Here is a 16730-nt window from a genome sequence, read left to right as displayed (position 1 = left end):
GTGATGAATTTTTAATGAACACTTTCTAACTCATTGCATGGATCAATAAAATGGTACTTCATACTCAAACAGGAAAAATCTGCAAAAATATAGCATTTTCAATATTAATGATATTAATATCACGAACAAGATTCTTTCTTAAAATGCAATAGTCCACCTGTTGTAGGTAGATGCACAGTGCTGTTCAGAAGGAAGTTCTAGGAATTCAACCCAGCAACGGTGAAGGAACAATTACAGAATTCCAAGTTAGGATGGTGAGTGGTATGTATTATTCTTGCTCTTCTAGATGGTACTGGTGAAGGGATTGAACGTTTAAGGTAGTGGATGAGGTGCTGATTGATAGGGCTGGGTCCTTCTGAATGGTTTTAGCTTTCTGAGTGTTGTTGGAGATGTAGTATCCAAACAAGTGGAGAGCATTTCATCACACTCCTGACTTGCCACCAAAGCCTCTTGTTGCTAGAGTATTCTTATTATTAATCCAACTAAGGATCTGACCAACAGAAACTCTCCAGGATGCTGGTAGTATGTTCTTCAGCAATGGCAATGCTGTTGAATATCATGGGGAGGCAGTTAGTGTCTTGTTACTTGAAGATGGTCGGTGCCTAGCACTTATGTCATCTGAAAGTTATCAGTTTAAGTCTAGGTATGGTCGGGGTCTGTGGATATGGAATGTGTCAGTATCTGAGCAGATACTAGGATTCGTAGGTAGTTCTTTTAGGAGTCAGTACAGGTATGATGGGTCAAACGGCCTCCTTCTGTACTGTACAGTTCTATGATTCTATGATCTTAAAGCTGCTCAACACTGTACAATCATGAGTGAGCATTCTCACGCCTGAACAAATGATGAAGGGAAGGTAATTGTTGAAGCAGTTGAAGAAGATTGGGTCTCAGATATAACTCTGATGAACTCCAATTAATCACAATAAAGTTTCTGTCCAGTTTCTGTCTGCAGGGGACTAAAAATATATCTCTCTCAAACTGAAATGTATTCGCTGATAAAGCAACCACAACCATCTGGGGTATAGAATTCCAAAGATTTACAATCCCTTGAGTGATGGAAATTCTCCTTATCCCTGCCACTAAATGATCAACTCCCTATCCTGCGACAGTGCCCAGTATTTTAATTTCTTTAGCCAGGGGAAATGGCTTCTCAAACTTGATCCTGTCAAGTTGTTTCAGAATCTCATGTTTCACTGAGATCATCACCTCGCATTTTGGAAACTCAAGAGAAAAAAGCCCAATGTACTCAACCTATCAGAGGACAACCCACATGCTGCCAGTCTAGTGGGCCTTCACTGTTCTGCCTCCAATGCTGCTATATCATTCCTCAAATTTGGAGACCAGAACTGCACACAGTATTCCAGGCATGTCTCAACAAAACCATTGAAGGAATGGTTACTTGTATACCCCAATTTCTTTGCATTAAGTTCACACCACCCCTGTAAGAGCACTGGCATGTGAAGGACCTTGATAATTTGAAAAGTCCCTCCTGCCTGGTAACCAATCAACGAGGGCTGTAAAATTCTGTCTCTGGTGCATAATTGAAGATAATGTTTTTTTGTATTACAGTTTTGTAATCAAATGTGTAACCGAGATGGTGGCGGTTACATTGATGAGTGCGAGATGGCACCAAATAATGGTGACTTTCATTCCAGCATTGGCAAGGGGACTCGTGCCTGGTCACCAGGTCCATGACCCATGACGGAACACATAATAAGGAAGACTGTAAAGTTGGACACTTTCATTAGTTCTTCATTTTTCTCTCTTTATATTCTACGTTTTGCTTTATTTTTCTGAGTTTCAAGATTTCATCAGAGAGTGGCGACCTCATGAGGGGTATAGATAGGGTTAATGGTAGTTGTCTTTTTCTGAGGATGGGGGATTTCAGGACTAGGGGGCATGTTTTTAAGGTGAGAGGAGAAGATTTAAAAAAGACATGGGGGACAAATTTTTACGCTGAGGATGGTTCGTGTGTCGAATGAACTTCCTGGGGACGTGATGGATGGGGGTACAATTACAATGTTTAAAAGACATTTGAATAGATACATGAATAGGAAACATTTGGAGGGATATGGGACAAGTGCAGACAGGTGGAACTAGTTTAGTTTGGTATTTTGTTCGGCATGGACTGGTTAGACCAAAGGATCTGTTCCCTGCTGTGTGTCTCTATACAACACTTTTCACTGCATTTTGTAACAAGATACATGTGACAATAAATAAATCAACATCAACAACTGATGCACAATTTATGGCATGCTAATATAGGAAGGACAAAAAGTAATAAAAATGGCAGAGAACCAATGTATTCGGAGATTTCCAATATGAGGGATTAATTGTCATGAAGACTTAAGCAGTGTGAGACTTTTTTTTTGCTTTTCCGGGGTAATTTGACTGAGATTTGTAATCGCAAGCAAAGTTCCAAATCAACATAAAACTGCATCTCCTCAGAGGACAGGCCAGTGTCAAGGAAAGGCTACCAGCATTCTCAAAGATCCATTCCACTATGTCTCGGTACACGTGACAATAAGTTAAATTAAATTCAAAAGCTGGTCTGGATGTTATCATGAGCTCTGCAACTCTGATATTGGGATGAAATATAGGTTTTGAGTCCAAGCTTGCCAACTGTAGGATCTTTAACTTGGTCAGCTACGGGACCACTATCCAACTAAGCATGGCAGATTGGTCCTGTGAAAACAGGAGCCAACCATGTGGTTGTAAAGGGAGGCAATGGCTGAGTGTTATCATCGCTGAACTGTTAATTCAGAGACCCAGATAATGTTCTGGGGACATGCGTTCGAATCCCTCCATGGCAGAAGGTGGAATTTGAACTCAATAAATATCTGGAATTGATAACCATGAGTTGATTGTCAGAAAAACCTATTTGTTCACTCATGTCCACTTAGGGAAGGAAACTGCCATCCTCACCTGGTCTGGCCTACATGTGTCTCCAGACCCACAGAAATGTGGTTGACTTTTAACTGCCCTCTGGGCAATAATGGATGTGCAATAAGTGCTGGCCTAACCAGTGATGCCCACATCTCATGAATGAATTTTAAAAAATCTGAACTCAGCAGCAATCAATGTGGAGACACCTGTGTAGAGGTAAACTCAAATTAAAATTCAGGCTGGCTGAGGGAAGAAAGCTATGCCAATGACAGACAAACCCCTTGGAGTGGATTCTCATGACCTCAGGGTCTGCTTCTCCTGAAACAGCTCTCTGTGTTGGGCAATACTGCTTGTGGTTCTGATTCAATTTTCTAATTCAAGAGACATACCTGTGTTCTGTTTATTGGATCCTTCTTAATCCATTTAATTACAGCCTCATAAACAAGTTCTTCAGCCTTTGTGTTCAAGTTATCATTGGAGAGAAATGCAATGAGATCGTCCTTTGAAACGTTCAGAACTTCGTCTTGGGTTGTTACCTCTGGAAAGTTCTGCAGTGCATAGGCTTTTGCCATGTTGTGTAATTCATTACACTGCATAGCTTCTGCCATGGCTAGTATTCCTAAGCAGTTGTTAGCTGTTAGCTGTTTCTCTGAAAGAAAAAATAAAACACACATGAAAGGATGTTAGAAGCAGCTGTAAAAGGTTTCTTTACTTGCCTTACACATCACATATTAAACATTTTACTCACAGTAATCATAAAGCTTTCAGTTCTAAGGCTTATAAACCTTCCAGATTGAGGAATTCCCTATACTGCATACATGTACCATAAAACATACATTGCCAGTTCCTGCTTATCAGATTATGATAAGGGCAGTGTGTATACCTTTAGTGATGCGCTGCTTTCTGTGGCTGATGAGAAAAACTTTCTGAATAAAGTTCTCGTCACTGTTAATGGAGTAATTATCTACAAGAACAAACTCCAAAGTTTTGTATGAATTTTGTTTTGGAATCTCATTATATGAAGGAAAATAGAAGGTCCTTTTCTTTGAAGCTGAACTCTTTCTGCAGAAATGTGCAATCTGGTGACATTGGCTCCTGTTGCATTGCACACTGTTGCACCTGTACATTGCTATCAGTGTTCACTACTATTTCAAGTTATATAGAAGTGATTGAATATTATTAGTAAACCATAACTCCTGTCAGTCTTGCATTTTATTGTGATTAATTATTAAGTATTATCAATTTTATCTCACAGGCCATCACTCTCAAAGCTGAATGATTATAATCTGTAATATAATAGATGGGATTCAACTCTGAAATTACATATTTAGGAGCAATGCTTTTCCAGCTGAAAACAATAAATCTGGTTTTACACATATCAATAACACATGTTTCCTGGCCTGTGGGTTAATATTTACACATCTCCCCTGTAGTCTCACTGCTGCCTGAAGTATCAATGACCCTTCTCACATAGTTTACTCAGATAAAGGAATACTGCCAAAGGTGACTTACGCTTCCCTCACTGTCCCACTGCTGAGTGAAAGCAGGCAAATATTATTACAAAAAAAATTTAAAAATACTGGAATTGCTTAGCAGTTCAGGTAGCTGGGAGGGGAAAATGATGTTGATATTACAGATTGCTGGCCTTTCTTCAAAACCTTTTCAAACAAAAAGCTGCTGACATGAAAGTTAACTCTTTCTCACTCCACAGATGCTGCCAGACCTGCTGAGGATTTTCAGCATCCCTCAGCTTTGGAACATCCGCAGTATATTGTAATAATGTTATTGGAGCACACGGCTATCTGAACATGTACAGGTCAATCGAAAGAACTCGCGCAAACTAAGCTTTCGATGGACTTTTTCATTCTGTTATGAATTTGTTGCTTTTCTCTTCCTGTGGGGAAATGCAGGCTTTTGCTCAATAAACTATCAAGCTGAACATGCTTGAAATCAAAGGGCTATCTCTCAGGTAACATAATTACTTAATTTGTGCTGTATTTTGTTGTGGTCTCAAGAGTTGCTCTTGATTGACAGTTTGGGGTTGTGGCCCTTTGTGACAATTTAATGTGGATCATCAAGATATCCTTAAACTGGATGTTAAGTTCTCAATTCTCCTGCAGCTAAGGTAGAACACTGGGTTCCTCATGGAATTTTCATGTCACTATTTATAAATTAATAGTAGTAACTTATAACTTGTAAAGATTTAAAAATATGAATTCATTTTGTTTGAAACAGAAGCAAATCTCAATTACACAGCTGAAAACTAATGTAACAACTCAATCAAGTTGTTAATAAGGGTGAATCAATCGTTAGACATCAATTTTATAGGAAATTAATTGCACTTTGCTAACTATTCCTCAATGTTAATAAGCATGCACTGGGTAGTGATAAAGGATTAGATCATCTCCATTTTAAAAATGACAGTAATGCAGCTCATTATTTGGGAACACAATTTGAAACATAATGGCAAAATCCATTGTGGTATTCAGTGCAGCTGCTTTGTAGAGAAAATAACATTTTCAGCCGAAGACAGGCTATTAGAATATTACTGCAGTTGACGTGCAGCTGATGCGGACAAGATCAGTGTCAACTCCACTGTTTCAGAAAAGCTGTTGCATCAGATATGCTCAGCAAAACATGACTTTTTAATAGGTGGAGTCTCCAAAGTTAGCTCAAGTCTTGCTTATTGTTTTATATTAACGAAAGTATTATAAGCAGGAACAGTTTACTCTGTGTCTCGGCACTAGTTACATACTTTATCAATCATATTTAGGTTCAATGCTTGCTTTCTACAAACTTTTCGAACAACTATAGTTAATCTTGAGAAATAACTGGAATAGAAGTCATTATTTAAATGAGCAATGCAAAACAGACAGCAAAGAGCCCAAAGACACGAAGATCTCGTGTCAGAAATAGAACCAAGCAAATCTAAAAATGAAGTGCAAACCTGGTTAAGCTACAACTTAGGGCTAGGATTACACAAAACATTTCAAGCTGATTTCTACAGATCAAACTCTCGGGCGACTATCTGTGCAGAGTTTGCACCTTCTCCCCGTGTCTGTGTGGGCTTCCTCCAGGTGCTTCAGTTTCCTCCATCAGTCCAAAGATGTGAAGGTTAGGTGGATTGGCCACGCTAAATTGCCCCATAGTATTCAGGGATGTGCAGGTTAGTTGGATTGGCCAAGCTAAATTGCCCACAGTGTTCAGGGATGTGCAGGTTAGATGGATTGGGCATGCTAAATTGCCCACAGTGTTCAGGGACGTGCAGGTTAGATGGATTAGCTATGGGAAATGCAGGAAAACAGGAATAGGATAGGGGCATGTGTCTGGGTGGGATGATCTTCGGAAGGTCAGTATGGACTCGATGGGCCTCGTGGCCAGCTTCCACACTGTAGGGATTATACTAAATTAAACAATTCTAGAACCAATGGATTCAGTCAAACTCTGCAGCCCTGCAACATCCAGTTGCGAATGGAGGTGATGAATTAACCTCTGTCACCTTCAAGCAGAATAGTAGGCTGGCTGACCCATTTCAGCTTCCTTGATATCCCCAACATCACAGATGGCAATCTTTAACCAACTTAATGATGTCAAGAAATGGTGGAGTGCAGTGGGTATCGCCCTGGCAGCATCCCAGCTGTAACACTGAAAATATATAATGCTGAAAGCGTGTGCTGTACAATTAGCTATACTTCCAGCCATGTTGTTGCAGTACAACTACCTCAGTGGAAAAATTCAATTAGCTCAATTACTACCAAATTTCAACTAAAGTGATGGAAGGTGTCAATGACAGGTTTATTAAGCATCAGTTTCTCACTAATATGCTGCTCACTAATGCTTAACTGGGGCTCTGCCTGACCTATACGTCTCTGGAAACAAAAAAAACCCCAAAGGACTGCAAATGCTGGAAATCAGAAACAAAGAGAGAAATTGCTGTTAGAATGCAGCAGGTCAGGCAGCATTTTGTGAAAAGAAAGCAGAATTAATGTTTTGGATCCATTGACCCTTCTCCTGAACTGCTATTGGCTAGGAAAAGGTTGGTATATGTGCTGAAGGTGAGCTGGTTGGGTCTAGAGGATTAGATGTGAGGTAAAGATGGAGCCTTCTTGAAGATTTTGGCACCTCACTTTGGGGGAACTCCTAAGTATTTCTCCCAACTGACCATTCCTCACGTAATAACCTTCAATGGTTTCAGCAAATATTTAAATACTGAAGACATAATGTGCAAGTGGAGGATTCTGTTTGCCTGATATGCATGTACTTTCAGCAAATAGGAACCTAGAGCAATATTCCTGCCCCCTGGGCAGAGGCTCATTATAGCACTTGGAAACTGGAAAACTCTCCTCACCAAAAACTAAAGGATTGAAGCTCAAACAATTGAAATTTCCAAATTCCCAATGATAGATTCTTCTTGGGCATGGATGTGAGGAATTACAGAATAAAGATAAGTGGATAGATTCCAGATACAAAGCAGTTATTATCTACCTGAATATTGGAACAAGCTTGATAGAAGCATAACAAAGCTGAAAATGTGTTGCTGGAAAAGCGCAGCAGGTCAGGCAGCATCCAAGGAACAGGAGAATCGACGTTTCGGGCATAAGCCCTTCCTCAGAAAAAGATTCCTGAGGAAGGGCTTATGCCCGAAACGTCGATTCTCCTGTTCCTTGGATGCTGCCTGACCTGCTGCACTTTTCCAGCAACACATTTTCAGCTCTGATCTCCAGCATCTGCAGTCCTCGCTTTCTCCCAGAAGCATAACAAAATCAATATGCTATGTGTTACCTTAATGATGAACACGGGCTTTTGATTTTCAACTTCAATTATCTGATTTCAGTACCTGAGACTTTCAACAGACTGAAAGGGTTTTCAAAATTAGAACAAATAATGATGAAAATTGGCTGCTCTGGTCACATCACCACATACTATGGTATGTCCAGGGAATCAGTTTCCATTTCATCTCGCCAGAGTGAACTTGGACAACAAAGTCTTTGTCAAGAAGTCTGCATCTCTTTAATTCACACTTGCATGATAAGTTCAAATACTGGGAGTTGAAATGTTGCCTGCGGAGTCCTCAGCTTGGAAAGACTAGCAAAAGGGAAAAACAAACTAACCATATTTCAGGAGCTTGTTTGTCAGAGAAGAGGGAGGGAATAAATGAAAGTCATAACAGAGCTTGGAAGAAGTGCTCTCTCTCTCTCTGTCTCTCTCATGCCTTAGCATTTCTCAAAAGACATGGAAAAGAAGTTTTGGAAAACAACTATTCCTCAAAAACTTTGGGATTCTATAAATTATACTGGTACTGAGGAAACAAGACATTGGGTAAACATCCATGACTTTATGAATGCTAAATTATATCTGCTGTTATTTTCCTGTTTGTACTAGATACCCAATTCATGATGAAGTTACTATCCATTTTTGTGTAACTGTTTGATGTCATGTTTTACTATTCTTCCTCTGTCGGTAGGTAATGAAATTTCTCATTCTTTCAATCAAACATTTTGGTATTAGCTGCTTCATTTTGACCTAATTAACTACATTTTATTTTAAGCTGCATGCTTAAAACATATTTTTTAAAAAGTGACCAACTGATTAGGATTTAAAAAGAGGGGAGCCAATCAGACCCCCTTCCCTGCTTGTAATATGTGGAGTGACCCCACCAGAGGCAAATAAATATTAGTTAACTTCAACACCTGACAGAAAATGAAAACATTCTTGGTCAGTGTGGTTCAGTGATTGCTCAAATTTGTTGAGCCACAGCAACCACATTAATATTTTCTGCATTGCACTAACATGAATTATTACCGCATGCAGTTATCTATGTGTGTATGCTTAATTTACTCACCTAAAAACGAAACACAAACTTTGCAGAAAGTTCGGAACTGGAATTTACTGGCAGCTTCCAGGAGTGTTTTTGCATTTCCAGAATTAATGATGAGTGAGCCAGTATAAACAAACTCCAGCAGCATTTCCAGAACATCTGCATTTATGTTTGAAATTGTCAACTCCAGCTTCTCTCCATTCTTGTTGTCCTTTGAAGCCCTAATAACAGCAGGCAATAGACGAGAAGTTAGATCCAAATTCAGTTATTTACATACTTCAAAGTAAAAGGTGGGTCCATTTATCACTCCTCACACTGTGCACTACAATGCTCTACTATTCTTTAATATGTGAGCTGAAAGAGAAAGAGTAAGCACTGCCCAGCACAAAAACACATTGTCATGCAAAAATGTTATTAAAAATAGAATGAGCCAACTTAAGGATGAAAGATGCAATAATTGCTCATAAACAAAAACCGAAGCCCTAATGACACAGATTTATAAATTGAAGAATTTGGAAACAAAATGGTTAAAGCAGAAAGGTGGGGAAAAGGTCTACTTCTGCCACAGGAAGCCAGCAGCCATCCTTTAGGAGTTCCATGACTGTGGCCTAGGCTGTCTGTTAAACAGGTGTTCCCCTGTATAAAGCAGAACACTTGAGGTTTCAAATGGTCCTGTATCTTAAATGTATGTTTAGTCGCGTTAATTTAGGAAGACAACGTATTACACCAAACATACCTCAAAGGCATCTGTAAATGAGAACCCTGTTAAAATAATGAAGATCAGAATCGGTTTACATAAAGAAAAACAGTGTTAAGCGTGAAGGAGCACCACACGAAAATCCTTTCAAGAATCTGTATCGTTTGCACAACTGGTTCTGCGTTTTTTAATTACAAAATTCAAACAAATTTTGCTTCCAATTCAGTGGAAATTGTCACCCAACTTCTACTTGCTCCATAATTGCTTCTTGTGTTTATAGAGCTATGTGCAATGTTACCCAGTTTGGTATAATATTGAGATATAACCAGCAACCAAGCTTGCATTGGCTTCATGAATACGAATGATAAACATTTGAAGTAAAATTCTCTAATATGCATCATTACTATTTCAATAATATACATGTATATTAATTGTGATATAAATGTGGAAATTAGCCTGCCTTCTTATTTCCAAACATCATAAAACTTCTTTCAAATAAAATATAGGAATAGATTTGACTACTCCTTCCTATCAGAAAGATGTTGGGAAACTTGAAGGGGTTCAGAAAAGATTTACAAGGATGTTGCCAGGGTTTGAGTTATAGGGAGAGGTTGAATAGGGCTGTTTTCCCTGGAGCATCGGAGGCTGAGGGGTGACCTTATAGAAGTTTATAAAATCAAGAGGGGCATTGATAGGATAAATAGACAAAGTCTTTTCCCTCGGGTCGGGGAGTCCAGAACTAGAGGGCATAGGTTTAGGGTGAGAGGGGAAAGATATAAAAGAAACCTGAGGGGCAACTTTTTCACTCAGAGGGTGGTATGTGTATGGAATGAGCTGCCAGAGGATGCGGTGGAGGCTGGTACAATTGCAACATTTAAAAGGCATCTGGATGGGTATATGAATAGGAAGGGTTTGGAGGAATATGGACCAGATGCTGGCAGGTGGGGCTAGATTGGGTTGGGGTATCTGGTCGGCATGGATGAGTTGGACCGAAGGGTCTGTTTCTGTGCTGTATGTCTCTATGACTCTACAGAAAGAATGCAGTTACATTTCAAGCATTTCTACAATTACATTGTGTCACATAGAGGTCATCAGTTAAAAGCACTGTGGTGTAACTCTTGGTGCTAATGTGTGACAACGGTGTTTGGAAAAGTATAAACTCTCTGACAAATCTCAGTTTAGACACATTGAATAATACAGGGGTGGATTAAAGAAAATACAGTGAATTTTCCTGTATGGCTCCTTTCCAGCTTGGAATCATCCAGATCAGATAGGAAGGTTCAGCACAGAGCCACTCCCAACAGAGCCATAGATAATGTACAGATTGGAATTGGAAGTCTGGTCATGGGGCAATCCAATTGGTTTTGGAGAGTAGCAGCCAGAAGGTTGCAAAACATTCATGAGGAAAAGGTGAAGGAAGGGATAAACACTGCACATTCAAATTTTTCAGCTTGCCCTCAGAGTCTCTGTGCACATCCAATGGGTAGGGTGTAGGCAGCCAGCTGTAACTCTACCTTGGTGCACTTCTGAAATGAAACAGGAGTCTGAGAACACCTTTTCCAATGGATTAGAGTCACTCCACTGGCTTGGTGCTTTGTAGGTGCAAGGCAGGCTCCGCTGTACAAAGAATACCCTGGTAATGCTAAGAGATACAGATCCACAGACACGATCTAATCTCTCACATAGCTGAATGAGGGGAACTGTATCCATGGTTACAGTGACTGAGACAAGGTTGGCCATGTGGATCTAGTTGAATGTGAGATCCCTGACTGGGGCTGTTAACCTGGGCCAGTTAGGGAGCCCTGACTGACAGATTAAACAGGCGTCTCAGAGAGTCTCCTCACTCTCGGGACTGGCACTGAGCTGGCTGCTCAGAGCCCATGTACTGTGCACGGTAAATAAAGGGTGCCTTGGTGACGGGATACTGGTGTTTGTGTGGCTATTACAATGGTATGAAGGATGATTGTCAAAAACACTTCCACAGGAAGTGGATGTTGCTGGCCATGATCAGGTGTGGATGACAGATTTCCTTCCCTAAAGGTCATTAATTAACCAGATGGGTTACGACGAACAATAATGGTGACATGGACATTGTTGGGACTTGTTTAGAAATCCAGAATTTCTTTATTGAATTCACCATCTGTCATGGTGGGCTTGAACTCTGGTTTGCTAGTCTAGTAACATTGCAACTGCATTATTGTTTGCTCGAAAACACAGCAGGCACAGAGCTGGTTGAGAGCAAGTGATGCTGACTAGACTTTTTTACAAGGCTAAGTGAGGGTCCTCTTGTGATACAATGGTAGGGTGCCTACTGAGAGACTCAGGTTCAAGTCCCACCTATTCTTAGAGCTGTGTAATAATAGCTTGGGCAGGTTGATTACGGTTCATACCTCTGAGCCAGGAGATTTAGGTTCAAGTCCCAGCTCCAGGGGTCTGCCTGACCAGGTTAATTAAAAATACTTGCAGGTGAAGACAAGTGAGAGATGACATAAATGCATCTACCATATCAATGAATACCATCACAAGGATAGAGTATATGCTACATGTTGAAGAGTAGCAACATTGAGAGAAATTGGTAATTTTTATCTCTCACACTTCCACCAATGCACTTTCAGAATAAGCCTGGTTTCATTTTAGTGGATTCATTGGTGGAGCTTTTGAAAAAAAGAGCCAAATTCTCTCCTCCTGAAGCCTTTTGAGAAAGGTGAACACCATGGGGGAGGGGCGGGGGCAGTGCCTTCCCCTCAAGCATTATTTTGATTCAGCAGCATTCCATCCTTGCTCTCCCTCTTTAGTTTTTGATTTTCTTGGTTTCTTATCACACTGCCCGTGCAGCGCAGTGCTTGCTGTTCGTTATTTATAAATTGATGAGTGGGTTTTTTTTGAAACAGAAGAGTAGAGATGCTCCAACCATCCCACCAACTCCCATGGTGGGTGCTTTTTAGGGGAGGGATGGGGTGGGGGCGGTGGCTTTTGAACAGGAAAAGTCTCCATAAAGGAAAGGGAGCAACAGATTTACAATTGTACCCTTGCAAACCTTAGCATTATCTGCTGTCTAATTTAATATATCAGTATACAAGACAAATACAGGTCAGGGGTCAAACTGGGGTTGTGAATTATGAATAATATAGTAAGATATAACCAAACATTTATAAAAAATAGAACAGGCACTCATGCATAATCTTTAAAAAAAACCATGCAGTACTAAAGCAAATTGTTTTAAGGAGGAACACAGGATAGAAATTCAAAACATCCAACTTAAAATGCTCTTTGGAGCCTAAGGGTTTGCTTTTCTCTGTTGACCCAAAAAATCAAGGTCAACAGTTTAGAATTCTTGATTCAAGCTGATTAGAAAAAAAAATCATAGAGTTCCTACAATGTGGAAGCAGGCCATTCAGTCTACTGACTTCAGACTGACCCTCTGAACAGCATCCCATCCAGACCCACCTCCTATCCTATCCCTGTAACCCTACATTTCCCATGGTTAATCCATTTAGCCAGCACATCCCTGGACATTATGGGCAATTTTGCATGGCTAATCCACCTAACCAGTGCATCTTCGGATTGTGGGAGGAAACCGGAGTATGCAGACAAAATTCACGCAGACACGGGAAGAATGTGCAAACTTCACAGACAATTGACCGGGTCCGTAGCACTGTGAGGCAGCAGTGCTAATCATGGTGAGGCCCAGTGACTGGGCATTTGTTAGCTTCATTGTCAAACTCAGTCTTTCTCAGAAGCTTAACAGCCAATGAAAAGCGGATTGATCAGATAATTAGAAATGATAAAAACACCAAGAACTTACTTGATATGCCAGAAGTCATTCAACACCAGTTTATAGTCCAACAGGTTTATTTGAAATCGCCTGCTTTCGGAGCACTGATGAAGGAGCAGCACTCTGAAAACTTGTGATTTCAAATAAACTTGTTGGGACTATAACCTGGTGTTGTTTGACTTCTGACATTTTCCACCCCAGTCCAACACCAGCATCTCCACTTGCAGTAATATGATTAATAAGTAGAATGAAAATAAAGCCTGGAATAAAACTTTTAAATAATTACAGATTAAAATTATACCCAAAAATTTCAGGTTGTCCAATAAATGATGGGACTTAGTCTCGGAATTATGACCAGTAGGAATGTTTGCGTACAAAACTTGCTTGTGTCAAATTTCTCTTTCTGTTATTTTAGCTGAAATGATAATCTGTTTATTTTAAATGGGTTACTTGCAGAGAAAGTTGATAAAAACCACATCAAGTATTTGAATGCCAATATTTTACACGATGGTCATCTTACAATCAGAATAATTTAACTGCAATGAAAGGTTATATTAATATGTCTGGAATGGATAAAGAACATCACATCGGTAGCAATGTAACACTGGCATTATTTCACAAATGTGAAAGATTAGGAATTGAAAAGCCTCAGCTATGATCAAATTGTAATTTTTTTTTTCCCCATGACTTACTATAGCCTGGATAATTCAATAATTGTGAAATTATGACATCTGCATTTGTGTTAAGATAACAGAGTCCAACTTCTCATGGCTAGGCTGCAAAACATAACTGAACTATGTAATTTTAATCAGTCATGAAATTCCAAGATCTGCTGTATTAATGATGTGACAGTACTATAACAAAGGCATGTTCAATTTTCCGAAGTAAAATGGCTGTAGTAATTAAAATGTGAATACAGTTAAAATCAAGGACTGTAAAAGATCTTTTCTATACTTGTGAGCAACAATTGTTGTCAATGTTCCGACTAATGTCAGGGATTATACACATTTATTCTAATATTGTACAATTTATTCCAGTCTCATAAATGCATCTATACTATCCTCTTGATTATAAGGACAGAATAGAACATCATATAATTAGCCTCAGTATCAATCAGGCTGATCTTTTTCTAGAATTTTGTTTTTCCAGACTTATTTGAAACTGGTGAATTTGTCAGCATAATTCAACTTGTCAATCAAAAACACTTATGGCTAGAATTTTATGATGAGACAAAGGTTTGTTTTCTCCCCATCTTAAAAGTCAGAGGTAAACCCACCTTTTCCTGGCTGACCAAGTTCACTGTCATCCGGGGAAGAAATTCCACCTTCAAGAACAGCTGACCGTGGAACTGGTCAATTTCAATGACCCAGCTGTACCACTGAGAGAGGTGCCTGTTCACGGGACTCCAGGCAGTCCCAGCAATGAGGAAGCATAGAAAATGAGACACTGGTAAATCGAGGGTTTCAATGGAGTCAGCCTGGAGGCAGCAATAGGTAGTGTTGGGGGTGAGGGTGGGTAGGGTCTCTCCTTTGGGCACAGGCTGCCTTAACAGGAAGGTCGTCTCCAACCCACAACCTTCCAATTCGCAAAGAGCCCAACAGCCAAAATAGCAACAGCTGTGGCGGTGAGGAGGACCTTATGTAGTCATTAAGTAGTTACTTAAGAGGATCAATGGACTCAGAGGAAATCCATGCTTTCTCTGCTACTGCTGAAATACCAGAGGAAGCATCAGGTATATACCAAATGGCATGACCCTTGAGCTTACATTCGCCCTGTGTACCAATCCACTTTGGTTGATGAGGATGGGAAGGACATAAAATTCTCTCCTATTATCTTGTTTTGTGTCACAACTTGTTGAAATGCCATAAATTAATAATCTTTTCAAAGTTAAAATCATAATAGAATAGATCTCAAGTAGTTTCCAGTGAATTTTTTTTTTGTTTTCCAAGAATTTGATCTTAAGTATTTGTACCTAGATACTCTTGTACCTGAGATGACACTGTAATGAGGCAACTGTAAATTTTTCACTGTATTCATTTGAGTACGTGATAATAAAGCTAATTCAATTCAATTCTAATACGTTCTCAAATAATTAATGCTCTTAATCCTTAGAACACTGAATATTTTCAAAAAAAATCATTCATAATTTGACAGACACAGAATTTATAAGAATTGGTTATCAGTTTCCATTGCCAAATACTGTGGAAATGCAGAACCATATATTCCTTTGCAGCGAGATTTTCTGAATAAATATATAAATGTTAATAAGCAAAGATTTTATTTAAATCAGATGGAATAGAATTAGTAATGAAGACATTAGGAAGGAAGGAACATGGAATCAGTTCACTTGTAGGAACAAGACATTCATTTGGACATGTAATTGATCAACTAAATGAATTGCAGACAAATACAACAATGACTCATCCACAAGGAAGGCCATACTAAAGGAATCCTAGACAGCACAAAACAAGTGAACTATGGGAGGAGATGAGAAACAACAAACACAATTGACTGTTGTAGTCCATACTCCAATCCTGTAAATAAAGCTTAATCTTGGCTATTGGTCCTTCAATAGAAAGAAAATGAATTGTAAATTCTATAACATAAAATGTAACATTGAATGCTACTTCAATCCTTAAAGAGTTACCTGCTGTGTGCAAGATATGACTTATGCTAAACTATGATTTGAGTAATTTTAAGGCTTGAATTTAATTGACATTTGAGAATTTAAAAAACAATATTACTGATTCTTCTTATCACCACTGCAATACTTAACATTTTCACAAGTTATATAAATATATTTAGCCTACATTCACACGTTAGTTATTTGGGAAAGCAGAAAAATATTTTTTTTTCAATCAGCTTACTTTTTATTTACTTTTTATTCATAGCATTTTAGAGCCACTCTACCCAGGACCACAGATTTTCAAACATTAGGCACTATAAAGGGAAATATTTAGTGGTATTCAATAAGAAATCTGCATTCTGTACTAGATTTTTATTTCCATTAAACAGTGACATCCAAAAAGCTTTCCTTAACATTTATTCTTTGTAACTTTTGTAATTCATCCATTTGTGACAAACATATAATCCATCTATTCTTTGAACTGACTGACTTGTTGACACACTTCAAGAGTATTAGATTTTTCCTCAATGTGGATTCCCAAAAACTGATGAGTTGATTTGAACTGCGCAATTCTTATGAGTAGCCAAGTACAACAGTAAATACTACTTCACTCCCTCAAAGGACTCCTGTGTCAGGGACTTCAATAAGTCATCTTTGTGATAGCTATCAAAAGCTACAACCTACATCACAGGCACAAATGCTGAAAATGGAATAAAAAGCCTGAACACCACCATTGATTGTCACTTTCAGTCTATGAAATCCAACAGTGATTTGGAGTCATAAAATTGTAACACTATTTTGTCAGATCGAATTCAAAACTGACATCAAAGGAAATATTAGAGCAATTTATTTCAACATTTCATGCATGGTGAAGTTTGAACTTCATATTTCATAATAGAACAAAGACAGTTCTGTCTACAATCATAAT

General features: G+C 39.0%; 1 protein-coding gene across 8 annotated transcripts in view; it reads right to left on the bottom strand.

Annotated features, from left to right (window-relative positions):
• Positions 1-16730, bottom strand: part of klhl29 (kelch-like family member 29) — a 399100-nt gene that overhangs the window by 86060 nt on the left and 296310 nt on the right. For all 8 annotated transcript variants that reach the window (XM_043676918.2, XM_087977403.1, XM_087977393.1 and 5 more), the window contains 2 exons: positions 8729-8925; positions 3276-3535 (listed from right to left, as the gene is read on the bottom strand). In XM_043676918.2, the coding sequence (XP_043532853.1) occupies positions 3276-3535; positions 8729-8925 (457 nt within the window). The remainder of the gene's footprint in view (positions 1-3275; positions 3536-8728; positions 8926-16730) is intronic.

The sequence above is a fragment of the Chiloscyllium plagiosum genome, unplaced genomic scaffold (assembly GCF_037043375.1).
Source record: "Chiloscyllium plagiosum isolate Xiang-an unplaced genomic scaffold, Cpla_swu_hap1 HiC_scaffold_3, whole genome shotgun sequence".
In the NCBI taxonomy this organism is placed as follows: domain Eukaryota; kingdom Metazoa; phylum Chordata; class Chondrichthyes; order Orectolobiformes; family Hemiscylliidae; genus Chiloscyllium; species Chiloscyllium plagiosum.
Note: the sequence above shows the minus strand (reverse complement) of the source record. Positions and strands in the feature narration are given on the sequence as shown.